This window comes from Microtus ochrogaster, unplaced genomic scaffold (assembly GCF_000317375.1).
Source record: "Microtus ochrogaster isolate Prairie Vole_2 unplaced genomic scaffold, MicOch1.0 UNK98, whole genome shotgun sequence".
In the NCBI taxonomy this organism is placed as follows: domain Eukaryota; kingdom Metazoa; phylum Chordata; class Mammalia; order Rodentia; family Cricetidae; genus Microtus; species Microtus ochrogaster.
The window spans coordinates 412087-438947 of record NW_004949196.1 but is presented as its reverse complement, the minus strand read 5'-3'; the positions used below and the strand labels follow the sequence as shown (position 1 = coordinate 438947).

Sequence of the window (26861 nt, the reverse complement as noted above, 5' to 3'; positions counted from 1 at the left end):
CCCAGCTTCCCCACTGAAGCTACACTGGCCTGGTGGCTCAGCGCTGTCACCAAGTGGTATGACAGTGCTGCACCAGGCACTGTGAAGTTGTGATCACTTGGGGGAGGAGGTACCTCCTGCTCCCCTTATCTGGAGGCCCCTTTCCCTGGATCACTTGGGGGCTATGTTGCTCAAGTTTGCAGCCCGTGAGAATCAAGAAGCCAGGCTCTGTGAGTCCAGGTTGCCATACAAGGCACCTCTCTCTGCAGAGCAGCCGCTGTCATAAGGGTTCTGGGGTGGCTGCAAAGCCAGGCTGCTCTCCTCAGCCAGAGACTGCACAGACCAGAGCCTTCTGTACAGTTCCCAAGGGGGTTCTATCCAGAGTAAAAGTGGAGCACTCCAATTCATGTGGCTTCTGTTGTCACCCCTCTTCTGCATCACAGAGGACTCTTCCCTCCTCACCTGTGCACACTGTAAATCTTGCTCCTTTTCCCTCACACCCTGACTCCTCAAATGACAGGGCAGGATCACAGCTTCACCCTAGTCAAACCTTCTCCCAGCATGATCTGGGCCTGGGGGGTCACAGCTGGCATGAAGATGGGGACCACTCAGGCCTGCTGTTATCGCACACCTGGTGACTTAGTGACAGTTCTAGCCTCTTCTTATCTAACTTGGAGTGTGCCTGCATGTGGAGACCAGTTTAGGACAGTTGGTGTGCGCTCTCCAACTTATTTTTTAAATATTTATTTATATATTTATGTATTTATTATGTATACAATATCCTGTCTGTGTGTATGCACCAGACCTCATTACAGATGGTTGTGAGCCACTATGTGGTTGCTGGGAATTGAACTGAGGACCTTTGAAAGAGCAGGCAATGCTCTTAACAGCTGAGCCATCTCTCCAGCCCTCTCCAACTTATTTTTAAAACAATCTCTCGCTGAACCTGAAGTTCACCGTTTTGGGCTAGGCTGGCCATTCACTGAGTTTCAAGATCCTCTGTCTCACCCTTTTTCCCAGAATGCTGGGGGTTTTAAAGCACAGGCAGTCATGTCTGGCTATTGATATGGGTGCTGCAATGTGAACTCAGGTCATCCTGGTTTGACAGTAAATGCTCCTATCTACTGAGTCACCTCCCCAGCTCTCACTGTCTTTCAAAGCAGTCACTTCAGCCACGAAGGTGTAAGTTACCCATCCACCCACGTCTTGCACGTGTGCTCGAAGGATGGATGGGGCTTCTCTCCTCCTGCTTCACTGCAGCCCAAGCTCAGAGTTTCCAGAGCCTCTAGATTCCTAAGACCTTAAACCTGAACACTCAGATTCACGAGAAGTGGGAGGTGGTCAAAGGGACAAGGAGTAACCTGGAAAGGTAATAGTGCTGTCCAGCTCCTCTCAGGGCTCCTCCGATCTCCCATTTCTCACTGTGCTATAGTCAAGAGTGAGCTCAGTCCCTGTCTGGTCAGTGGCATAACTAAAATGGGCCAAATAAGTCCCAGCTGCTTCGGGTGGCTTAAGGGCTAACGGAACAGGGCCTTGGGACCTGGTTGGGCTGTGGACACTTACCCCTGCCAGTTCTCGCACACAAGGAGGCTGGGCTGCAGGAGTAGGGGGCGGAGGAGAGCTGGTGGAAGCGCTAGCAGGGGCAGGAGGATCTAAGGCATACTCCCCAGCAGATTTGGGGTGCCCCACATCAGGGCGGGGCGCCTCCGCCTCCCCCCGAGGCTCCTCTCCCGACTCCGGCAAGTCTTTGAGCTCTGTGGAGGACTGGGGGGCAAAAAAGACAATTTTCCTTCAATGTACACAAAGGCCACACTGTGGGGAAGGGGAGGGTCCCTGTCCCTACCTCGGCCTTCCCATGAATAGGGCTCTTGGGTAGGTAGGGTCTGGCCTCCTTTTTAGAACAATGGTGGGCCCAGCATGAGGAGACCCCTCTCTTGGCACAAGGAAGGAGACATGCTATTAGAGATTAAATCCCGAGGATCCTGCCACTCCAGCTAAACATTAAAATGCTGTCAATGGACAGGACAGGACAGGACAGGACAGGGAAGAGGGGCCAGGACATCCACAGATTCTTTGGCCTCTGGTTTTCCCAAGCTCATCCCATACATCCTGGGTGTGGGCTTATTTGGCAAGGGCCAAGGAATGCAAAAGCTAATGCCTGGCAGCTTTGGAGGTAGATCTGGGGACTCTGAGGGCATCTAGGCCAAGCATCTGTGGCCAACTCTTAATCACAGGTGATGCCCTGCCACAGTGGCCCAGGGCCCAAGCCCCACACAGCACTGCCCGCCAGCTGGTTCTCAGCTGTAACGGAAACGCCTGTGGCTGACTGCAGAAACAAAGGCAATGTCGAGGATGTGACCTGCCCACAGAGCTGTGCTGGGACTTGAGTCAAGGTCCTGCTGTGATGCCTGGTCACCTTGAGTCCTATGCTCCAGAGGCCTTCTTGTTTCAACCTCCTGGGTGGCTGGGACGTAGGACTGTATCATTAGATGTGGCATGGGTGCTACTTTGAAACATGACCCCCATCAAAAGAAAATACAACAAACACAGAACCCTGTGGAAGGAAACAGCTCCATCACACTCCCTAAGGCCAGGTGTGGTGGCATAAGCCTGTAATCTCAGCACTCGCAGGCAGAGGCAGGAGGACCAGGAGATCTGGGCCAGCCTTGGCTATATAATGAGACTCTGGCCCAGAGGGGCAGGAAGAGTTTACAAAGCTTCTCTACACAAGGTCACTTCATGCTCAGATCTGAGCATCATCAAGGGACGACAACAATTTCCTGGGCAAGGTCTTCCCAGAAGCATAATGGCCACTGCCAGCACCTACTGCTACTCTTAGAGTAAGATTTAACACCTCTCTGGGAAAGTGGGAGCCAGCTACTGGAGTCACATGGAAGGCGCACAGTGGGCTCTTGGGGGCCAGGGCAAAGACAAGGAAGGTTCCACCTGTTTCTAGTACTGAGCCCTATCACACCAGCCTGCCACCGTCTTCTGGCCCCTGTATTCCTCAGGGACAGCCACACTAAAGTATCATATGGTCCAGGTGCTATGCGAACAGTAGGCACAGCTGCAGGGGACAGCTTGTCCAAAGCACCAAATGTCCAAAGCCAGTGATGGGCCTGAGTGGCACTGACTTCCGAGAGCTACCACTAGAGGTGCTGCCAGAGGACACCACCGAGAGCGGCAGCCTATCACCTGCTACACAACAAGCACAGAGAAAGAGAAGCAGCTCCCTCAGATACACACAAAGCCCCACAAACAGCATCCCCAAGGCATGGGGCAGAGGAGAGCAAGAGGATCATGTGATGCCAGTCTGGTATGAGTCTTCAGGTATCAAAGGTCTGGAGTCTGTGGGAGTGCACAACTGTTACCCCAGCACTTAGAGCTTGAATTCCAGCCTAGGTTACAGCACAAGACTGTCTCAAAATAAAATAAAAAACCGGGCTGTGGCTCATCACAGAGCACTGGCCTCACACGTGGAAGGCCCTGGGTTCCACTCCCAGCTCCCACAACACATTCCCACTCAGGAAGATCAGTTAAAGAGCTCAACGTTAGCCCGGGTTACACAGTGAGTTCAAAGACCCCTTGGGCTACAAGAGATTCTGTATTAAAAGTAATGACCACAGGGCTGGAGAGACTCAGCCTACTTTTCCAGAAGTCCTAGGTTCAACTCTCAGCACCCTCACGGCAACTCACAACTGTATAAACTTCCAGTTCCAGGGGACCTGACACCTTTTCTGACCTCCTTGGATGCAAGTAGGCAAAACACACACTTAAAATAAACTACAAAATAAATGAAAAAAAAAAAAAAGAAAGAAAAATAAAGACAGACCACTCAGCTCAGTCAGCAGACCATGAGACTTTTGCTGTTTTGTTTTTTTGAGACAGGGTTTTCCTGTGTAGCTCTGGCTGTCCTGGAACTCACTCTATAGACCAGGCTGGTCTCAAACTCAAAGAGATCCTGTCTCTGCCTCCTGAGTCCTGGGATTAAAGGTGTGTCCCACACTGCCTGGCAATGAGATTCTTTCTTTAAAGGTTTCATTTTTATTTTTCATGTGTGTCGACTTGCATATAACATGTGTACCATGAACCCAGAGGCCAGAAAAGAACATAGTACAGATGATTGTGAATCTCCATGTGAGCACTGAGAACTAAATCCATGTCTCCGCAAGAGTGGCCAATGTTAACTGCTGGGCCATCGCTGCCCAAGCATGAGATTTCTACTCTCAAATACAATAAACCAGGTGTGTGGTGCACACCTTTATCCCAGCACCTGGGGGAGGAGGCAGAAGCAAGCAGATCTCTGTGAGTTCAGAACAGCCTGCTCAAAATATCAAGTTCTAGGCCAGCCAAGACTATAAAGTGAAGGAAGGCCCTGTCTCTAAACAAAAGTAGTAATTATTAATTACTAAATAAACAAGTTGGACTCAGAGTCTGCGATCTCTGCTGGAGCCGGAGTGGGACTGAGCTGGCTGCCTGGGACAGAGGGAGCACCAGGAGCAGAGGTCAGGAGCGGGTTTGGTCGTGGGACATGGGCAGAACAGGATTTAGCCAGCGACCAGATCCAGAGTCAGCAATCTCCACTGGAACAGGTACAGGGGAGTGACCACTGAGCAAGTGAGCCAGAGTGTCTGAGGGAATCTGGGACCTTGAAGTAAGAAGACCTAAACCAACACCCCGGGGGTCTAGGCATGAGTCTAGACCCAGGAATTAGGCCTGAGTCAGGACCTCTGTCAGCCTGGGCATGAGTGAACCTGGGTCCTCCCAGGGAATAGGCAGGAACCAGAGATCTCGGCGAGGTCAGCCGTGAGTCTGGGACCTCAGAGAGAGTAGGCTTGAGCCAGGACCTCTGTGGGTTAAGGCATTGGTCTGGGACATCAAAGGGAATAGGCAGGAACATGGAACCCCTGAGGGTCCGAGCCTGAGTCTGGGACCTCTGAGGAAGTAAGCAGGTCCTCTGCGGGTCTGGGCACACCCAAGCCTGGGACTCCCAGGCAGTAGACTTGGAACCAGAAACCTATTCAGGTCCAACTCCAACCCAGGGACTTCTGAAGGAGGGAATCCAGATCAGGATTTACAGGTGAAAGTTGCCCTGAGGCAAGGAACTCCACCTTGGGCAACAAATTCCACAGAGTGGAATAGAGTGGAGACTCCTAGGACAGAGAGAGCCAGAGGAAACAAGCTCCACCAGGAGCAGAAGCCAGGAGCAAATCCAGTCCTGGGACACTGGCAGACCAGGATTGACCCAGCAGTCAGCGATCTCTACCAGAACAGGTTCAACTTCAAGACAGGGACTTCTGCAGGAAGGAATCCAGACCACATTTTACAGGAACAGATCAAAGCCAGCAACATAGGTCAAAATAGGCCTGAGACAGCAAACTCCAAAGAACAGAGTCAAGCACAGGAGCACTAAGCTATCTGCAGGAACAGGAGTAACTAACGGAGTAACTAGAACTGTGGCACTGATTGTGCCACGAGGAACAACCATCTGAGCTTTGGATTCACTGGCACCTAGAAGATTATTCAACAGAATCTCAGTCAGCCCCAACCACACCTATTAGAGGAAAAGATGAGTAGAAAAGGTAACATCACACGCTACACCACAAAGAAAAACACAATACCAGTAAAACCTAAAGACCCTACAATAGCAAGACCTGAACAACCAAATATAAATGAACCAGAAGCAATGACCTGAAATATAACTTCAAGGTTTAAATTCTTAAAGATGAAACGACAAATTCCCTTATAGAAATTGAGGCAGAGACAAACAAAAACTGAAAGATATCAGCAAATCACTTAAAGAAAACCAAGAAAAAGAACTCAAACATATAAAATAAACTATTCAGGACTTGAAAACTGAGATAGAAACAATAAAGAAAACACAAGCCGAAAGAATTATAGAAACCTTTAATCCCAGCAATTGGGAGGCAGAGGCAGGCGGATCTCTGTGAGTTCAAGGCCAGCCTGGACTACAAGAGCTAGTTCCAGGACAGGAACCAAAAGCTACAGAGAAACCCTGTCTCGAAAATCAAAAAAAAAAAAAAAAAAAAGAATTATAGAAAAAGAAACCATGAGAAAAAGATCAGGAACATTAAATGCAACATGAACAGCAGAATACAAGAGATGGAAGAGAGAATCTCAAGCGCTGAAGAGAACAAAGAGGAAATAGACTCATCAGTTAAAGAAAACATTAAATCTAACAAAAGCTTAACCCAAAATATCCATGAAATATGAGACACCATGAAAAGGCCAAATCTTAGAATACTAGGTATAGAAAGAGACGAAAGAAGTTCAACTCAAAGGCACAGAAAATTTATTTAACAAAATCATAGAAGAAAACTTTCCCTACCTAAAGAAAGATATATCTATGAAGATACAAGAAGCTTACAGAACACCAAACAGACTGGACCCCAAAAAAGTCCTCTCACCACATAATAATCAAAACACTAAACATACAGAGTAAAGAAAGAATATTAAGAGCTGCAAAGGAAGAAGGCCAAGTAACACATAAAGGTAGATCTATCAGAATTACACCTGACTTCTCAGTGGAGACAATGAAAGCCAGAAAGTCAAGCATTAGGCATACATTGAGAGCATGGATGCCAGCCCAGACTACTATACAAAGCAAAACTGTCGATCACCATAGAAGGACAAAACAAGATATTCCAAGACAAATCTAGATATCACCAATACCTAACCACAAACCCAGCCCTACACAAAATACTAGAAGAAAAACTCCAACTCAAGGAAGATGGCTACACCAACAAAGACACAGACAATTGGTGATCTCATTACAGAAAATCCCAAAGAAGAAAAAATGCACAAATTAACATCACCAACGATGAAAACTAAATTAAAAGGAGATAGCAACCACTGGTCATTAACATCCCTTAATGTAAATGGACTCAACTCACCCATAAAAAGGCACAGGCTAACAGATTGGATACGAAAACAGAATCCATCCCTCTTCTGCATACAAGAAACACATCTCAACCTCAAAGACAGACATTGTCTCAGAGTAAAAGGTTGGGAAAAATATGCCAATCAAATGGACCTAAGAAACAAGCAGGTTTAGCTATCCTAATATCTAACAAAATAGACTTCAAGATAAAATCTGTTAAAAGAGACAAAGACGGTCATTTCATATTAGTCACAGGAAAAATCCATCAAGAGGAAATTTCAATACTGAACATCTATGCCCCAAATACAAAGGCACCCTCATATGTCAAAGAAACACTTCTAAAGCTTAAATCATACATTAAACCCCACACACTAATAGTGGGAGACTTCAACACACCCCTCTCACCACTGGACAGGTCAATCAGACAAAAAATGAACAGAGAAATAAGAGGACTAACAGATGTTATGACTCAAATGGACTTAACAGACATCTATAGAGTATTCCATCCAAACAGAAAAGAATATGATGGAGGTGGGTCTTATGTCTTATCTGTTGCTTTCATTGGTTAACTAATAAAGAAAACTGCTTGGCCTGATAGGACAGAAAATTAGGTAGGTGGAGTAGACTGAACAGAATGCTGGGAGAAGGAAGCTGAGTCAGGCAGTCACCATGATTCTCCCACTCCAGACAGACGCAGGTTAAGATATTTCCTGGTAAGCCAGCTCGTGGTGCTACACAGAATATTAGAAATGGGTTAGATCAATATGTAAGAGCTAGCCAATAAGAGGTTAAAACTAATGGGCCAAGCAGTGTTTAAAAGAACACAGTTTCCATGTAATTATTTCAGGTATAAAGCTAGCTGTGCGGGCGGCCGGGTGCCAGGAACATAGCCCCTTATTACAACAAGAATATACCTTCTTCTCAGCACCTCATGGAACCTTCACAAAAATTGACCACATACTCAGTAACTAAACAAACCTCAACAAATACAAAAAAAAAAAAATTGGGATAACCCAATGTACCTTTTATCTGATCACCATGGTTTAAAACTAGAAGTCAACAGCAATACCAATTCCAGAAAACCCACAAACACATGGAAATTAAACAATACTCACCTGAATCATGAGTCAAGGAAGAAATAAAGGGGGAAATTAAAGACTTCCTTAAATTCAATGAAAATGACCACACAACATACCCAAATTTATGGGACACAGTGAAAGCAGTGCTAAGAGGCAAGTTCATAGCACTAAATGCCTACATAAAGAAGCTGAAAAAAGGGGCTGGAGAGATGGCTCAGAGGTTAAGAGCACTGCCTGCTCTTCCAAAGGTCCTGAGTTCAATTCCCAGCAACCACATGGTGGCTCACAACCATCTGGAATGAGGTCTGGTGCCCTCTTCTGGCCTGCAGGCAGACAGAATATTGTATACATAATAAAATAAAATAAAATATTAAAAAAAAGAAGCTGAAAAAAATCCCACACTAGTGAATTAACAGAACACTTGAAAACTTTAGAACAAAAAGAAGCAAACTCACCTAAGAGAACTAGACAACAGTAAATAACCAACTTGAGAGCTGAAATCAACAAAACAGAAACAAAGAAAACAATACAAAGAATCAATGAGACAAAGAGTGGGTTCTTCCAGAAAAATCAACAAAATAGACAAACCTTTATCCAAACTAACCAAAAGGCAGAGAGAGAATATCCAAATTAACAAAATCAGAAACGAAAAGGGAGACATAACAACAGACACGGAGAAATACAGAGGATCATCAGATCATATTTTGAAAAACTGTACTCCACAAAATTCGAAAACTTAAAGGAAATGGACAACTTTCTGAATAAATATCACTTACCAAAATTAAATCAAGACCACATAAGCAAATTAAACAGACCTATAAGTGATGAAGAAATAGAAACAGTCATCAAGTCTCCCAACCGAGAAAAACAAAAAACAACAAAAAAAAAAAACCAAAACCAAAACCCAGGACCAGATGGTTTCAGCTCAGAATTCTACAGGACTTTAAAGAACTAATACCAATACTCCTCAAATTATTCCACACAATAGAAACAGAAGGAACACTGCCAAACTCTTTTTATGAGGCCACAATTACCCAATACCCAAACCATAGAAAGACAATACTAAGAAAGAGTATTACAGACCAATCTCACTCATGAACATTGATGCAAAAATTCTAAATAAAATACTGGCAAATCGAATCTAAGAACACATCAGAACATCATCCACCATGACCAAGTCAGCTTCATCCCACAGAAGCAGGGATAGCTCAACATACGAAAATCTGTCAACGTAATCCACCATATAAACAAACTGAAAAATAAAAACCACATGATCATCTCATTAGATGACGAAAAAGCGTTTGACAAAATACAACATCTCTTCATGATAAAGGTCTTTGGAGAGAGCAGGGATACAAGGAACATATCTAAACATAATTAAGGCAATATACAGCAAGCCAACAACCAACATCAAACTAAATGGAGAGAAACTCCCAGGGTTTCCACTGAAATCAGGAACAAGACAAGGTTGTCCACTCTCTCCATACCTATTCAATATAGTTCTTAAGGTCCTAGCTAGAGCAATAAGACACCAAAGGGAGATCAAGGGGATACAAATTGGAAAAGAAGTCAAACTCTCACTGTTTGCTGATGACATGATAGTTTACATAAGTGATCCCAAAAATTCTACCAGAACCTCATAAACACTTTCAGCAATGTAGCAGGATATAAGATTAACCCCCAAAAAAATCAGTAGCCCTGCTGTACATAGATGATAAAAGGGCTGGGGAAGAAATCAAAAAAACCAACACCCTTCACAATATCTACAAATAGCATAAAATAACTCTAACCAAACAAGTGGAAGACTTGTATGACAAGAACTTTAAATCTTTGAAGAAAGAAATTGAAGAAGACATAAGAAAGTAGAAAGACCTCCCATGCTCTTGGGTAGGCAGAATTAACATAGTAAAAATGGCAATCTTACCAAAAGCAATCTACAGATTCAATGCAATGCCCATCAAAATCCCAGCAAAATTCTTCAAAGACCTTGAAAGAATGGTACTCAACTTCATTTGGAAAAGAAAAAAAAAAAAAACAAACAAAAAACAGGATAACCAAAACAATCCTGGGCAATAAAAGAACTTCTGGAGGCATCACAATCCCTGACTTGAAACTCTACTACAGAGCTACAGTACTGAAAACAGCCTGGAATTGGCATAAGAACAGACAGAAGGACCAATGGAACCAAGTAGAAGACCCGGATATCAATCCACACATCTTCAAACACCTGATCTTTGATAAAGAAGCAAAAAACATCAAATGGAAAAAAGAAAACACATTTAACAAGTGTATTCACCTACATAGATACCAACATGTAGACGAATGAAAATAGACCCATATCTATCACCATGCACAAAACTCAAGTCCAAATGGATCAAAGACCTCTACACAAAGCCAGCCACACTGAACCTTATAGTAGAGAAAGAAGGAAGTACACTTGAACACATTGGCACAGGGAACCACTTCCTAAATAGAACCCCAGCAGCACAGACATTGAGAGAAACAATTAATAAATGGGGCCTCTTGAAACTGAAAAGCTTCTTCTGTAAAGCAAAGGACACAGTCAACAAGACAAAACGACAGCTTACAGTGTAGCAATAGGAGCGGCAGGGCTGCGTCCCCAGCACCCCAGCCGCCCGCTAGCTTATGCCCGAAATAACAACACACAAACTGTATTCATTTAAACACTGCTTGGCCCATTTCTATCTAGCCTCTTCTAGGCTAACTCTCGCACCTGGACTAGCCCATTTCTAAAAATCTGCTGTAGGCCATGAGGTGGTTTACCAGGGAGATTCTAGCCTACGTCCGTCCTGGGTCGGAGCTTCATCGCGTGTGCCTCAGAGAGCAGAGCTATCGCATCTTCCCGGGAGAGGGGAGCATGGCATCTCTCTGAGCTTACTTCCTCTTCCTCCCAGCCCTCTGTTCTGTTTACTCCTCCCACCTATGTTTTAACCTATGAGGCCAAGCACTTTCTTTATTACTTAACCAATGACCTTCCTCCATCATTACAGGATGGGAAAAGATCTTCACAAACCCCACATCAGACAGAGATCTGATCTCCATAATATACAAAGAACTTAAGAAATTGGACACCAAAAGATCACATAACCCAATTAAAAAAAATGGAGTACAGACCTAAACAGAGAACTCGCAACAGAGGAATCTAAAATGGCTGAAAGACACTTAATATTCAACATCCCTAGTCATCAGAGAAATGCAAATCCAAACAACTCTGAGATTCCATCTTACACCTGTAAGAATGGCCAAGATCAAAAACACTGAGGACAACTTACGCTGGAGAGGTTGTGGGGAAAAGGGAACACTTCTGCATTGTTGGTGGGAATGCAAGCTGGTACAACCCCTTTGGATGTCAGTGTGGCGATTTCTCAGAAAATTAGGAAACAACCTTCCTGAAGATCCAGTAATACCACTTCTGGGTATATATCCAAAGGATGCTTAATCGTGCCACAAGGACATGTGCTCAGCTATGTTCACAGCAGCTCTGGTTGTCATAGCCAGAACCTGGAAACAACCTAAATTCCCCTCGACTGAAGAATGGATAAGGAAAATGTGCTACATTTACACAATGGAGTACTACACAGCAGAAAAAAATAACAACAGCTTGAATTTTGCAGGAAAATGTATCAAGCTAAAAAACACTGAGTGAGGTAACCCAGACACAGAAAGACAATAATCACATGTACTCACTCATAGGTGGTTTTAGAAAGCCAGCCTACAAACCTCAATCCCAGAGAATTTAAGATTTAACAATGAGAATACTAAGAAAGACTCACATAGATCTAATCTACATGGGAAGTAGAAACTAGAAAAAGACAAGACCTCCTGAGTAAATTGGTAGCATGCGGACCTTGGGGGATGATTGAAGTGGGAGTGGGGGGAGGCAGGGAACGGAGCAGAGAAAAATGTAGAGCTCAAAAAATATCGAAAAAAGACAAAACAAGTAAGCAAACAAACAAAACCACCCGAAATATTCACTGTTCATAGAAAATAAAGGAAGCTACACATAGTAAAAAAATAAAATAAAAGTAAATAAACAAGCAAGTTACTAAAAGCTTGGATTAGGGTTGTGCTTTGGTACTAGATGCTCAGCTGGCACAGAAGCTCTTCGTTCCAAAACCAAGTGACAACAACAAACAACACCCATAAAACAAACAGGAGTGGGCTGATTGCCTATTCCAGTCAACAGCAGGAGGTGACCACCTGTTGCCCTGGGCAACAAAGCCAATACACTACTGCCACTGATGCACAGGTAATGGGAGGTGGACACTCCTGGCAGGCAGAAATGAGGAGTAGCAGCCAGGCCTGTTAGGTTAAGCAGACCCTGTGCCAGGCTGCAAGGACTGAGCAGGAACACAGCTCTACAGACAGCTCAAGGGGCAACACAGCCACAGCCAATGCCATGTCCTGGCCTCCCCAAAACCCCTTGTTCTTTCTTCTGAAGAAAAGCCTAATTCCACAGGTAGGCAGGATGACCCAAGTAACATGGTGTACTTAAGAAATACTTCTGGCACTATCTTTGCTGTGAGAATCCCCCATCTACCCAAATGCTCAGACTTGCGTCTCCTGTTTATTGTTCAAAGTCTGACCTGGGCCAGGCCCTGAGGGAGACTAAGGATGATGGATGTAAGTGGAATGCATGAGTCTGAGGTGTAGGTTAGTAGGCGGCTCTTCGAGCAGTAGCCACAGCAGGAGAAGTTCTGGTAAAGAGCCAGTCCCTCCACTAACTCTTTTTTTTTTTTTTTTTATGAAGAGGTCCAGGCTCTTTACGGGCCCTTTGCTTTCTTTTTTTTATGCATATTTCTGGGTTAGTTATGTATACAATATTCTGTCTGCAGGCCAGAAGAGGGCACCAGACCCCATTACAGATGGTTGTGAGCCACCATGTAGTTGCCGGAAATTGAACTCAGGACCTTTGGAAGAGCAGGCAATGCTCTTAACCTCTGAGCCATCTCTCCAGCCCCCTCCACTAACTCTTAAGTGTGTGGAGGGACTCCTCACGGGGAAGGCATGTTATCTGTAACAGTAGCCACATCAGGCAGTTCACAACCACCTCCAACTCCAGTTCTGGGGACCCAACACCCTCCTCTGGCCTCCACAAAACACACTGTGGTGCACAGAAGTACTTGCATACAAAATAAGGACACGCCTTCAAAGTGTAGCTCAGGCTGGCTCTAGCCATCACTTCTGCCTGGTGGTCACACCAAGAAGCAGCACTGAGAAGCCCATGGCTTTGGAAAGAGCATATGGCACATTCAGAGGTACCAAAGCCAGAGCCTAAGGCCAGTCATGTGGACCTCTTGGAGAAACTGAGCCCAAACCAGTAATCTTATGTGACTCCCAGGGACAATGACATTATGGGATGGATGTGCTCACAATTAGCTGCCAGACCCCTAGCATCCTTTTCAGAGCTGAATTCCGCTGGCTCTAGGCTTGTAGCAGTTCCTACTGGGGGCCTCCTCCTCCGCAGGAAGACAGCAAGGACCTTCTGCATATGGAATACTGGGCAAAGGCACACAAACTGCAAAGTCACCAAGCTGCCCTAGTAGCACCTACACTCACCGTGGGTCTGTGCACACAGCAGCAGAGGAACAGCTGGAAACTGGAGGGAGGGGGGATTCCAACACAGCCAACTAAAGCTGTCTGGCACATAATTGCAGGAGGGTCTCAAAAAGTCCAGATACTACCAACACTGGACAGAAAACAACCCAAATGGACCTCACGCCACTCTGACCCAGGGCACAGCTGTCACCAGGCTGGGGATAGAAGGAAGCATGGCATTTTGAAAAGCACTCTGTCACCAAAACAAACCAGCAGTTTCCTGGTGCCTCCAGATGCTTCAGCAAAAGACAGAACAGACAGCCGAGTGGTTAAACACCACCACTGTCTCCCTGGTAGGCATGGAGGTGGGGCAGGCAGCGCTGCCCTCCCAAGCACAGACCCACAGAGCAGTGGTGGCAACAAAAGCATCATTATCTGGCCAGCAGCAGCCCCCAGTGGTTACCCAGTCTCCCAACAGGATGCAAATGCACAGGACACACAGGCTGGGAGCCAACCAGCAGCCTCTGTCTTCTGACTGCCTCTGACCCCCGAACATAGCTGCATCCAGGAGACTACAAAGGGATGGCCTTGAGAAGGGCAGTCAGGTGGACAGTGGTATCCTTAGCTGTTGCCTCTCCATAGTAGGCAAGGCCCACACACGGTGCCCACTAGACATGTGGCACATGGCCTCTGGGGTGATATGCCCTCAGAGAAGGAGAAGCCAGACCCACAGACAGGGAGAAGAGGCAGGTACAGTAAGATGCTGTGACATGCCCGGGCTGGGACAGTCAACTAGGACACTTTCTTGGGGTGCTGGGGGTAGAATGGGGACTGTAGGTTAAATGTATGCCACATGTACCCCAAAATGTGCACAGTACTTGCTACTCCTCAACTCACCAAGCTCTGTCCTTCAAACAGTCCCTCTGCTCTGGTTTTCCCAGGACAGGGAGACAATTCTAGAACACAATATTGGGACTGGGGGATGGGATGGGATGGGATGGGATGAGATGGGATGGGATGGGATGGGATGGGATGGGATGGGATGGGATGGGATGGGGAAGGAGGAACACTGGAGACCTGTCACAAGCCCATGCTCTGGTTGTCAGCCAAGCCTTCTCTGGCTTCTCAGGGGGCAAAGCAAGTCTGAGGAAGGTGTACAGAGAGCACAGTGGTCCCTTACCTTCTGTCCTTTGTCCTTCTGAAACACAAAGACGGACGGCGCGACGGCAGGCTTTTCTGCAAAGAGAAACATCAGTGTTTTCCCAATGCTAGATCTGAACAGTCAACACGGCTTAGTTCTAGTCAGCTAAACACACATTTAAATATGCCAGTGTGTGCGCAGGTACCCAACAACACGCACACATGCGACATGCACAAAAATACATTTAAAAGCAGCTCACAGAATACCCAGCTGCTCAGAGGCTGTCAGGGGCACCTGCATGTGGAGCCCCTCAGTGACATACATGGTCCTGTCCCTTTCTGCATGCATATTACTGGGACAAGAATGCAGGACAGGGCTCAAGAAGTTAGTGGGGCACAAGGCACCAGGGCATCATATGATTCCTGCCTAAGAACCGGGCACCAACTTGGGTTTTGTTTGTTTTATTTTTGAGACAGAGCCTTGCTATGTAGACCAAGATGGTCTCAAAGTCACAGAGATGCTCCTGCCTCTGCCCACCAAGTTCTGGGATTAAAGGTGTGCACCATTGCTCGACTGGCAAGCAGCTGGCCATTAGGCTCCTGCTCTTTTGACAACAACCCTAGAAACCCAACCAACCTGGTGCCCAGAGGTGCTAATTAAAAAGGACTCCTACAGCAGTGCATGTGTGCTACCCAGAGGCAGACAGTGGCAGGGTCTGCACCTGATGGGACAGGATGTGCGACTGGTGATGTCCTTGTGGCTAGGCTAACTCTCATGAGCACCACAAGCCCTGAGGTTGTGTAGAAGTAGGCCTGGGCACTATATGGGCACAGTGCCAGAGAAAGCCACAGTCCTTGGGGTGGCAGATATGTATGTGTCCATGCTTGGCGCACATGGAGAAGACATGGAGAGGAAAGGAGCACAAGGCCACCATCAGGGAGCAAGCTTAAGGAGGGACACACAGCAAGACCCATACCCACACCCAGTCCTAGAGAAAAGAACACCAGGACCATAGATTCTAAGCAGGTAGCCTAAAGGATGACATTTTCACTACCTCGGTCCCCACTGCCCAGTGTTCCCATGACCATCTGTGTTGGTCTATCTGCCTTACAGCCCAAGATGAAGCCCAAGTGACACCAGAAAATGGCATACTTTCCAGCCAGGCTCACACTTCCTCCACCATAGCCAACACAAATGACAGCAGGGGGAGGTGTGGTGAGCTACGAGGAGGCTGGGCAGAGGAGTAGCTCACCAGAGTCTGTACCAGGTTCCTGGAGCCCTGTCAGCACCTCTGTGCCCAGCTGAGCAGCTGGGCCAATGCCCAGCCCCAGCTCCACCTCCACACACGCACCAGTGAGATGTGTAAGGAGCCAACACAATGGCCACCTTGGTCCCTTTCAAGCCACCCTCTCTCCACACTTGCTCAGAACAGCACCTCGGCCCCAAAGACTGGCTCATGAAGATATGACTGGAGCTATGAGAAGAGACAGTCTATTAGGGTTGCCTAGCCACCTGTCACTACCTGGTACCTTGAAGTAGGGCACCTACAACATGGAGTACTGGCACTCCAGTCCCTAGACTCCGTGTGAGGCTGATAGGCAGGTGCACCTGCCACCTACTCCCAGGACTGCAGCCCCAGCACAGTCCCTCAGTACTGACGGGCAATGTGTTCCCTAGGTACAGGCGTGTGTCAGGCCCCTGGGGCAAGGCACAGAGAGCCCTAAGAACAACTGCAAGGATCTGAGGCGTGCTCAGCTAGGGAATACAGCACACACCAGGTCCACCCTGGCCTGGTTCTGACTTGAAGCCACCCAGACCTTCCTTCCCAAGGTCCCAGGTGTGACAGATAGCCAAGGCCACCATGCCTCCAAGCAACTAGGGTGTGAGCTCCACCAGGTAGACAGGCCCCTGCTGGCTGCCTTGCTCCACACTGCCTCCCATAGAGACAGGAGCTCCCTCAGAGTCTGGCTTATATCAGCCCAGGGACACCAAGCCAGCCTTCCAAGCTCCCAATAGGTCTGTGGTCAGCACATCAATCAATGTATGACACCTACAACCCACCCACTCTCTAGGCAGGGCACGTGGCTCCATGAGTACAACATCCACCTAGCATGCACAAAGATGCAGAAACCACACACCTGCACTCTAACTAGCACTTGGGAGGTAGAGGCAGGAGGATCAGGAGTTCAAGACCAGCCTGGGCTAATACTTGATACATGAGACTACCTCAAAAACAAATAAGGCTGGCTGTCGAAATGGCTCAGTGGGGTAAGATGCTTGCTGGCATGATGGGATCCACACACTGGAAGAGCTGTCCTGAGTACTGGAGAGCTGCTCAGCAGCTGGGTACAACTCCTGCTCTTACAGAGGACCCACCATCCTCTTCTGGCCTCTACCAACACTGCTGTCATGTGTACAAACCCACACACATAATTAAAACATCTCTTAAAAAAATAAAAAGGGCTGGAGAGATGGCTCAGCAGTTAAGAGCACTGACTGCTCTTCCAGAAGTCCTGAATTCAATTCCCAGCACCCACATGATGGTTCACAACCACAGGATCTGATGTCCTCTTCTGGCCTGTAGGCGCACATGCAGACAGAGCACTGAAAGACGCCCTGGCTTTCCTCCGCAAGGCAGTACAGCAGGGACAGAGGCTAAGGCAGGAAGACAGGCTGCAGGCACACCAGGAACCCCAATGTTGGGGGACAGGAGTGTGCCTAGAATCCTCTATACCACAGAGCTTCACAGCTGTTAAGACTCCCAGCAAAACAGCTGCTGGCTTCATGGGCATCTTAGTCTCCACGAGTTGACACACTGCCCAGGAGGCTACAGGAAGGACACCAGCCCCTCCTCTCAGCTTTTTATGCAATTCTGCCCTAAATGACTGAGGGCTTGGGTCTCCAGAGGAATGGAGAAGCTGCTCTGGTTTGTTATGAGGAAGGGGTAGATGCTGTGTTGTCTCAGCATGCAAGACAGGTCTTGGCAGGCAGCTATAGGAGCTGATGGGCACAGCACTCACATCTGCTATATATCAAACACAAACCTGTGCCCAGTGTGGTGGGCTTCAAGGTTCCAAGTCACCCTAGCAAGAAGCCTGGTCATTGAATTCTGCATCTGGGAGTGGTGACGGGAAGCCATCCTATCCATGCCACCTGGCCTCAAGGCCTGGCTTGCTGGAACCCATTGTTACATCTTCAAAAGGGAGTGAGAGGACAGCCTGGTACAGGTAGCTGGCTGCATGGTGCTGTCTTGAGTCTTCTTGTGGCCTCTGTTGCTCATCCACGGCAGACATATCCTCTCTGGAATCCCCCAAACCTCCAGCACTTCATCCAAACTGCTAGTGGCTCTGTGCAGCCAGCCTCAATGTGTTAGCTGTGACCCCAAGGCCTCTGGAGGTGGGTCACCCCTCCATCCTTCTCTAGAGTTGTGGCATCCAGAACAAAGCATCTATCACCTAACACCCTAGAGGACAGACACCTGGGAGGAGCTTTGGGCCGGGGTTACCACAGCACAGCAAAGACAGGCAGAAGGGAGGAGGAAGGAGCCCATACTTCCTTTCTGCCTCCTGATGGCACCTCATTTGCTCACCACCGCAGCTGGACAGACACTGAAGGGCTCAGCACCTTGCCAACAAGCCAACACCACGTGTCTCCACCTTCTTATCCTCAAACACCATCGGCAAATATCCCTTCAGCACCTTGGGCCCTGTGCCAGCGCTTTAATCCAGTGAGGACGGTGACAACTGAAGGCAGGCAGCTGTCGTGTGAACAACTCTGCACTGAGCAGAGGCAAACCCCGCAGTACAAGTCTTCACTTGTCGGTGCTGGTCCTCTCTGAGCTCTGTGGTGGGGAATGAGGCCTCTGGCCCATGTGTCTCAGGTTTCCTAGCCCTGCACCAAGAGGGTGGCTCCTGGAAACATCTTCCTGTGACTTCTCAGAAAGTTCCCAGCAGGCCCCATTGCGGTATTGGCAGGGCACTCGTTGGGTCATGCACTCTTCATGCCACCTGCTTTTCCTAGAATGATTTTTGCTTTGTGCTCTATGTGAACAGCGTCCATAAGAACCCAGTCCCCAGCACAGTGGAGGCAGCACAAGACCTGTGGCCGACACAGGAGCACCTGTCACTCCTTCTCGTGGCTAATTCACTGCACTGTGTGGCCAACTCCTGAGAGTCTAGGAGGCCTTGGCCACTGGAGTACCAACAACAACAGAGGACTGGCCTCTAGGGTGAGTGAAGCCTGTGCCCAGTGGCTCAGCTCCTGGTCAGGAGACCCTGAGGATGCCCCACATATGTCACCACCTCCACCCTACTGTCCCTATAGCTAGGGAGGAACCTGCTCACACCGAGTCTGGCCAAACCCCAGAGAGGTCACAAAAGGGAAGAAAGGGAAGTGACATGGAGTCCCCCAGCCTAACAAACACAGGAACGTGGCCTGCGTGGCCTATCACAGACATGGTGAAGTGAAGTGAGGGAAGGCTGGTGGGAAAAGCCCCTGTAACCCAGCTGGAAGGCAAGTTCTCTGGAATTTCTCTGCGCTGGGGCAGTTGTCTGAGGCAGGCAGTGGGGGTATGGGTGTGTCCAAGGCCACCTCAACCACCTGGATCCTGGGTGAGTCTGAGACCTGAAACAGGGAAGGGTAACTAAGAGCTTTGTTCAGTGCTCGAGAACACAGGGATCCACTCCAAGCTCCAAGGCAATGTCACTTGATTCCTGTCACTGCAATCACACTCAAGACCACATGACAAAACATTGAGGCCATCTAGAAACGTGGATCATGTGTGCAAAGGCACTTGCTAGCCTTCGGTATCCTATAATGATACGCTTGAAGCACTGCTTGCTGGCTGGAAATCCCAGAGGCCTGTGGCAGACTCTGAGGGGCCGTGAGATGTACTGAGAGCCTGTAGGTGCCAGAACCGAGCAACTACAGAGTAGCTATATGCAAAGAGGGGCATGTTCTCATGGAAGTCACTTGAGTCTTGGGTCACAGAAGGACGACTAGGTAGAGTTGGTCACCCTGGAACACAGAAGGAGGTGCTGGTTGAGCACTGCCAGGAGGCGAGAGGGCTGCACTTCTGACACGGGAGGCACCCAACACTGACAGAGCTGCCAATAGCCACGGCACTGAAAAGAAGGGCAGGAAACCTCACACCTGGATGACAAGGGAGCTGCCCCATGGTATGACTCCAACTCACTGCCACAAAGGGCTGCTCATGACACTTAGTGGGTGTGGCTGGTGGAGATGGGGCGGATCACTGCCCAAAGTCCAGGCCCAGGGAGCTACCCAACCCCCAGCTCCACCACACACAGTCAACATCATGGGAAGAAAGCAGGTCAGGTCCCTGTCCTAATCAGACCTGACTAGGGCAGATGGTATCACCCAGCAGAGCCTGGTGTATGGACACCTTTCTCCTTTTCTGCTATAGCCTCTGCAGGGCAGATCTCTGGGGTGGCCAGATCTCCCCTAACCTGCTGGCTCTCTATCAGGAGTGATCCCAGAACTTAAGGAATTAGTTCTGATGACAGAGTGAGTGGGCATGACTGATGTACTGGGAGGAGGGGCCACAGAAGTCGCCAATCATCCTACACTTAGCCCCAGCAACAGCCCCATCTTTCCCCTAGTATAACAGGGAACACGGGTATCTCGATTTGCTGCCAGCAGGACCCAAATGTAGTCCCACACTCCACGGGGCCAGTCACTCAGAATGGCTGTCCCACAACCCTACCACCAGCTCCTCTTCTTGCCTAGCATCCAGATGCAGGAAATGAGATGAGATGGGAGTCTGCTGGCTAGGCCAGGCAAAACACCCTGGGGTGCCGCCAGGACACAAGCTCCGGGTCCAGATACCCAGGCTCTCAAGCTTTCCAGCAGCAGCAGGCCCCAGTGCCACACCAGTGCAGGACCCAAGGCTGTAATTACCTGCACAGAAGGGGCGTTGGCTACTGAGGCCTCGCCCCATGAGGAAGGACTAAAATTCACCTAGGGTAAGGCTAAGAGGTGACCAAGTTTTCTAGTGCTGGCAGTGAACCCAGGGCCTTTGTACTTGCCAAAAAGTGCTCAGAGTCACACCCCATCAGTGTGTGTGTGTGTGTGTGTGTGTGTGTGTGTATACGCACACACACTTGTATACACTCTTTAAACTCTTTAAGAAGTATTTGAGGGGCTGGAGAGATGGCTCAGAGGTTAAGAGCACCGACTGCTCTTCCAAAGGTCCTGAGTTCAATTCCCGGCAACCACATGGTGGCTCACAACCATCTGTAATGAGGTCTGGTGCCCTCTTCTGGCTTGCAGACATACACACAGACAGAATATTGTATACATAATAAATAAATATTAAAAAAAAAAAAAGAAGATTTGAGCCCGCTGGCACAAGTCCATCGTCCCAGCTACCAGGAGCTGGGTGAGGTCATTGTGACTGCAGCCCTGCAGTGGTCCTGGGCCCCTGGACACAGTAAAGCCTGTTGGCTGCCGCCTTCTGAGCAGTAGCAAAACAAGGACAGATGGTACCCTGCAGTCACCACAGACCCTTGGGAAGTTAAAGAACACTTAACCAGGGCATGCAGGCTGGGCTGGGTGAAAGGAGGGAGCAGCACGGTAGGGACTGAGATATCCACGAGTCCTCAGTCTCTCTAGGGAAGAGGTAGCATCTGTCTCCCAGCCCCTGCAAACCTCAAATGTGCAAGCTGGCCCAGATTGGTTCCTCATTTTTAAAACAAGTCAGAAACCTGAAGCTTTCCCTGAAATTACAGAATCTCTGGCCACTTCCTAATTAAAAACACGTGCAGAAGCCCCAATGGGAGTGAGTGGCCCCTCCACTGGGCCCCAGGTAAGGTGACAATTTCTGCCTGAGTGGATTTCTGGAGATTTTTCAACTTTCTGGGTGCCTGGGCACAGAGGAGAAATGTGGGTGATACTTCTCCCCACCGCACTGAGGGCAGCCCAAGTAGAAGCCTGAGCAGAGGAAGCAGAAACCAATGCCCTTAGAACAGATGGAGGGGCCTGAGCCACTGCCACAAACCTGCAGTGACAGCCAGCGGCTGGGAAGTGCCTTGGAGAGCTGCCCGCCAAGCTGGAAATGGTCTGCACCTTCCCTTCCTGTCCCCGCTCTGAACATCATTCTTTTGTTCCTTTTTGAATTTTGAGACAGGATCTTGCTAAGTTGCCCAGGCTAGCCATGAAATGACTAAGCATGTACCCCAGGCTGGTATGAAATTGTGATGTTCTTGCCTCAGCCTCCCAAGTTCTGGGATAACAGGCCTGGGCCACTGGGCCCAGCTTCTCCAAGCTTAGCTGCCTCCATTCACTCCAACGCAGCCCCACTAAACACAGGCAGTTCGACTGGCTCCTGACACACTGACACTGTCTCAGCCCTTCTGCCACCACTCCACCTCTGCCAGAGAGGCAGAGTCAAAGCCAGGCACACAATCCCAGGACACACATCCACCAATGCCAGCACAGTCCTGCGCTCTCCTTTGACCTAAAGGCTAAGTGTAGGCCATGAAAGGAGGTAAAGAGAGGCTAGGCACCAAGCCCAACTCTGAGGGTCACAGGTGACATCTGAGGCCACACAGCTGTCACAACTAAGGACTGGACACCTGCAATGCTTGGAGCAGCACCCTCCATAACCAAGGAGTCTAGCCCAGGTGTTCACAGTGCCTGGGTTGAGAAGCCCTGGGCTACAGGGTCATGCAGACAGGATTCAGGGGACAGAGGTGTACTTTCTGGGCTCCCATGAACCACTTAGCCAGGGTCATCTCAGTGGAGTAGAACCCCCACAACGTAGACTCACTACTTCCTCTCTTCCACCCACCCAAGTGACAGATATTGTGGACAGACCCTAGTCCCACCAAGTCACACCCAGTGTTTTCTTCCTTTCCTCTGTCCCTTTCTCCTCTGAGCCTTTGACCTGCCATGTCTGAAATGGGGGTTCAGGGTGGGAACACCAGCTGACAGTGAGCACTTACTGTCACAGGCAGAGCCTCATCAATGCTCACAATGCCATGAGATGGGGGCTGTGACCTGCACTCCCATTTTGCTAGTGGGGAAACTGAGGCCTCAGTTCAGAGCAAAGTAAGAGCACTAGCCTGGTTTGCTCTAGGGTAGAGACTGCCCACCATCCCCTGGGGGATGACTCTGCAGCTACCCCAACTCAGAGGGTGGGGCTTTATATGGAAGTATTTTAGAAAGTCAGGACCCCAGGGCAGGAGACTCAAGATGGGGTGTGCTACTAGTATCCAGTAAGTGCATTTGGTCACACTATTGTGCTGCTAAACCTCAAGTGCACAGGACAGCCCTATCTAGCCCAAGATGGCTTCTTGTTCCCACCACGCACACACACAGCTGGCCACTGAATAGCTGGAGGCCACTGTTGGTTCTGCTGGGTACCAATCTTCTGTGTCATCTCCTATCTCCCTTCCTGCACCACAATCAAACTGTCTTTTCCACCCTCCTGTCCAGCGTTGAGGGATCCCTAAACAGGACACAGAGTTGAGTGGGAAAGCCCTGCTCCAGTCTCTGTCTCTCTCCCAGGAGAGAAGCAGTGCAACGGAACTTCTCAAAGCCACGAACTATAGAAGTTCCACAGAAGGGCTGTGAGTGCTGCCGGTCCTTCTATGAGATCACCATGGCAACAAGAGCCTGCAGGATGCAGCACTGGACTACAACTAAGGATGCTTACTTCCTTACATGCGAGCATGGTGCACCTCACCCGAGCTGCACAGAGCAGGGCTCTGAATCCTGGCCTGCCCTTGACAGTGCAGGGATCCAGAGGTCCAGAGATCTGGGGGTATGGGGCGACCCAAGCGTCATACTGGATGGAAATCAAGCATCTGTGAACTGAAGAGGGATGGGGAGGGCAGGTGAGATGACTCTAACCGCCTAGTCATGTTAAGACAGCCACTACCTCAGAATGCCTGCAATGGGATGGCCCACGGCAGAGAAATGTAATGGACGGAGGGGAGGGGGGGGGAGGCGGGGAACAGGGGGCACTAAGAATCTAGGGCACTCATGACTATGGGGTAGGTACTCCATAGCTTCAAAACACACAGGCAACAGAACAGAGCCAATGCTAAGGGACTGAGCGCTAGCCCAGTATGCACAGCCCTGGGCTCCATCCCCAACAAACGTCATGCTAGCCACATCTTGTCTTCCCAGCATTAGGAAAATGGGAGGCAGAATCATTAATTGTTCAAGGTTATCCTCAGCTACACAGCTAGTTCAAGGCCAGCCTGGACTACACGACACTGCCTCAAAACAAAACCAACACCACACACTTACTTTACAAAGGTGACAAGACATCAAACACCATGATGGGAACATGCCCAAGAGACAGAGTGTTCTGGAAACAGTGACTGATTCAGAAACAATAGATCTGAGGCACAAAAATGCACCTCCTGGACCTGGCTTTGACAGGACTCTTGTCTGGACAAAACAGCAGGTGGGTACAGCCCCTCCAAGGCACAAACTTCAGTGCCAAACATTCCCCATTTCAATTTTACAACCAAGTAGGCAATTTACTGTATGAAAGCCACAAGAAAACACAGCCCCCAGGGACAGCAAACCTAAATTGCTCCAAGGTCCCTCTCAATGAGAACCCTCACCAACAAGCTCCTTCCCTGGTCCTTGCTCACAGAACAGCTAGCTCTCGGATGGCTTCTGTACCAAGCACTGCTCTAGAACCACGAATGATGGGGAAGGAAGAACTCCTGCCCTGGCAGTGCTTCAGCTTCAGCGGAGCATGACCTAGCCTGCTGACTGACAGCCGCAATGGGACAATAAAGCAGGGCAGAGGGAACACCAAGGAAAACAGGTAGCCAAGAAATTCCTCAAGAGTAAAGAGTGTGAAGACAGACAGACCACCAAGGTGGGCTGGGGGTGTGTGTGTGCTCGAGCAGGAACTTCAGGCTCCAGGCAGGGACGGAGGCCTGTGCAGGAGAGTCACTCTAGCTTCTGGGTAAGGTGCAGCGGGAGACACCCCATGGAAACAGTGGTGGTGGTTCTGGGCTAAGAGGGAAGATCCCGTTGAGAGACCGCCTGTTTTCTGGGAGGAAACTCTGTTCCAGGCAGGACACGACCAATCCTAAAGGGGATCTCCGTGACACCACCCCCATGCAGCACCTGGGAGGTGGAGGCAGGAGGACCAGGACTTCAAGGCTAGCTTCAGCTATAAGGTGAGTTCGAGGGCAGCATGGGTTCTGTGAGGCTCTGTCTCAAAAACAAACAAAAAACACCAGACATAAAACCCTAACCATTTTTGAAAGAAGTATGGCTTTTTTTTTTTTTTTGATTTTCGAGACAGGGTTTCTCTGTAGTTTTTTTTGGTGCCTGTCCTGGAACTAGCTCTTGTAGACCAGGCTGGCCTCAAACTCACAGAGATCCGCCTGCCTCTGCCTGGGTTTAAAGGCGTGGGCCACCACTGCCCGGCTAAGAAGTATGGCTTTAAAACACATCCGGAGTATGTTGCTTCAACCTCTAGTTCTCTGCTCTCCCTACGCCCACAAAGGCTTCTTATAAATGAGACCAAGGTAAAATAGACCCGAGTGGGGCCTCAGTCCAGGCTGCCCTGGTTCATACAGCGCTGCTTTCTGACCTGTCTCAAGCGACTTACACCCACCTTTCAAGGCTTGGATAGACAGTACTGCAGGTGTAAACACTACCTCCAGTCTGGACACCATCCCATCGCTTTCCCCCACCAGGCTCAAGTGTGCTCTCTGAAGAACCCCATATCCCTAGATTTTCTATAGAAGTCCAAGGCCACATATCACCAGCAGGAAGGAATATTGTACGGTGAAGAACCAGGTCCCTGTTGCGATTAGCCTGCCGGTAGTTGTGCAGTGAGAACGGACAGGGCTAAAAATAGACCTCTGAAGTCCCCAAACTACAAGCCAGGAGCAGCCCCAAAGGGAGAACATCAGAGAGCATCAGGCTGCAGGGCGACCGATTGTGAGACTGGAGAAGTGTGACATGGCCCCAAGTGCTCAGATGGGGAGTCAGAGCCCCACCGGGGAGGGTTCACAGGGCAAAAGAAAAGGGATGTACAGAAGCAATGAGATCCCGCAGATCAGGTAGCCAAGCCCAAATTAGGGGACATGAGCTGCACCCCAAAGGGCATGGAAGCCAATGGCAGGAATAGGAGGACCGGGTTCGGGTCTGAGCAGAGCTCGAAATGCAGGCCACAGGTCGGGGTGGCCGAGGACGTAGTGGGATGACTGGGAGCCGGGCCTGAGGCCAGGCCGGGGACGGAGGCCCGAGCCCCAGGCGAGGGGGGCGGGGAAGGGAGCGTGGCGCGCTGGGTTGGCGAGCAGGCCCCGAGGTCTCGCCCCACCCGAGACCGCGGGGCCGCCTTTCCTGCCCGTTGGGCTCCCGGGAAGGCCTACGAGGCGGAAAGGCCTCAGGTGGCGGTCGCGGAGGGGCTCAGGAGCCTCGAGGCCGGGCGGAGGCAGAAGCCGGCGCTACCGCGAGGCACCGAACCGAAAACCGGACGCCATGGAGGGGGGGGCCCGCTGGGTCCCCAGGCCGGAGGAGGCCGGACTCGCGCAGCCTGAGGCGCTCACCCTTCGGCTCTAGGGCTCCCTCGACCTCCCGCCCCCCGGCCGCCCGCCGCCAGCAGGCCTCCGACGGCGCCTCCCCTACCTTCGTTCGCCAGGTCCGCCATTTTACTTCCTTAAGCCCTCCCACAAGGCCCCGCGCCCGGCCCCCGGGTTCGGCCTGCTTTCTGCGAAGACTTCCCGCGCCTGCGCATTCCACCAGCCGACGCCGGGGCGAGGAGGAGGGCAGCTCACACCGGCTCGCGCTCCGGTCACGCGCCTGCGCACTAACGGTTCTCCGCCTGCCGCCTCTTCCCGCCCGCAGAAGGGGACGGGGCTAGCGCGGCACGCATGCGCGCAGGCAGAGAGAGCCTGCTCGCGGTTCTCAGGTCCTGGCGTTGGCAGGATGCTAAGGGAGGGGGCGGGTCCGGACTTCGCGCATGCGCACGGGTGCCGCGCCGCTGCTTGAGGTGCTGACTTCGATCCCGCTACTTTGCCTGTTTCTTTGTTGACAGCCGAGGCTGACTTCTAAGTGACTCGTTCCTTATGGCCGTGAGGCGCTTTTCACATGCACGCAGGGCTGACCGGTATCTCAGGCCTCAGTTTTCCCGAGTCAGGAGCCAATCCCGTTCTCACGGCTTTGCTAAAGCTATGTGGGAGGGTTGACCCCCGGGCTT

General features: G+C 49.7%; 1 protein-coding gene across 2 annotated transcripts in view; it reads right to left on the bottom strand.

The window, feature by feature from the left end:
- The window catches only part of Ranbp3 (RAN binding protein 3), a 51734-nt gene extending 25341 nt beyond the window's left edge, over positions 1-26393 (bottom strand). The window contains exons 1-3 of one of the 2 annotated variants that reach the window (XM_013355149.2): positions 26291-26393; positions 14699-14754; positions 1543-1743 (exon numbers count right to left, since the gene is read on the bottom strand). In XM_013355149.2, the coding sequence (XP_013210603.1) occupies positions 1543-1743; positions 14699-14754; positions 26291-26312 (279 nt within the window). In that variant the 5' untranslated portion in view covers positions 26313-26393. The remainder of the gene's footprint in view (positions 1-1542; positions 1744-14698; positions 14755-26290) is intronic. The other variant, XM_005371097.3, reaches the window with a different exon arrangement.
- Positions 26394-26861: the final 468 nt, after the last annotated feature.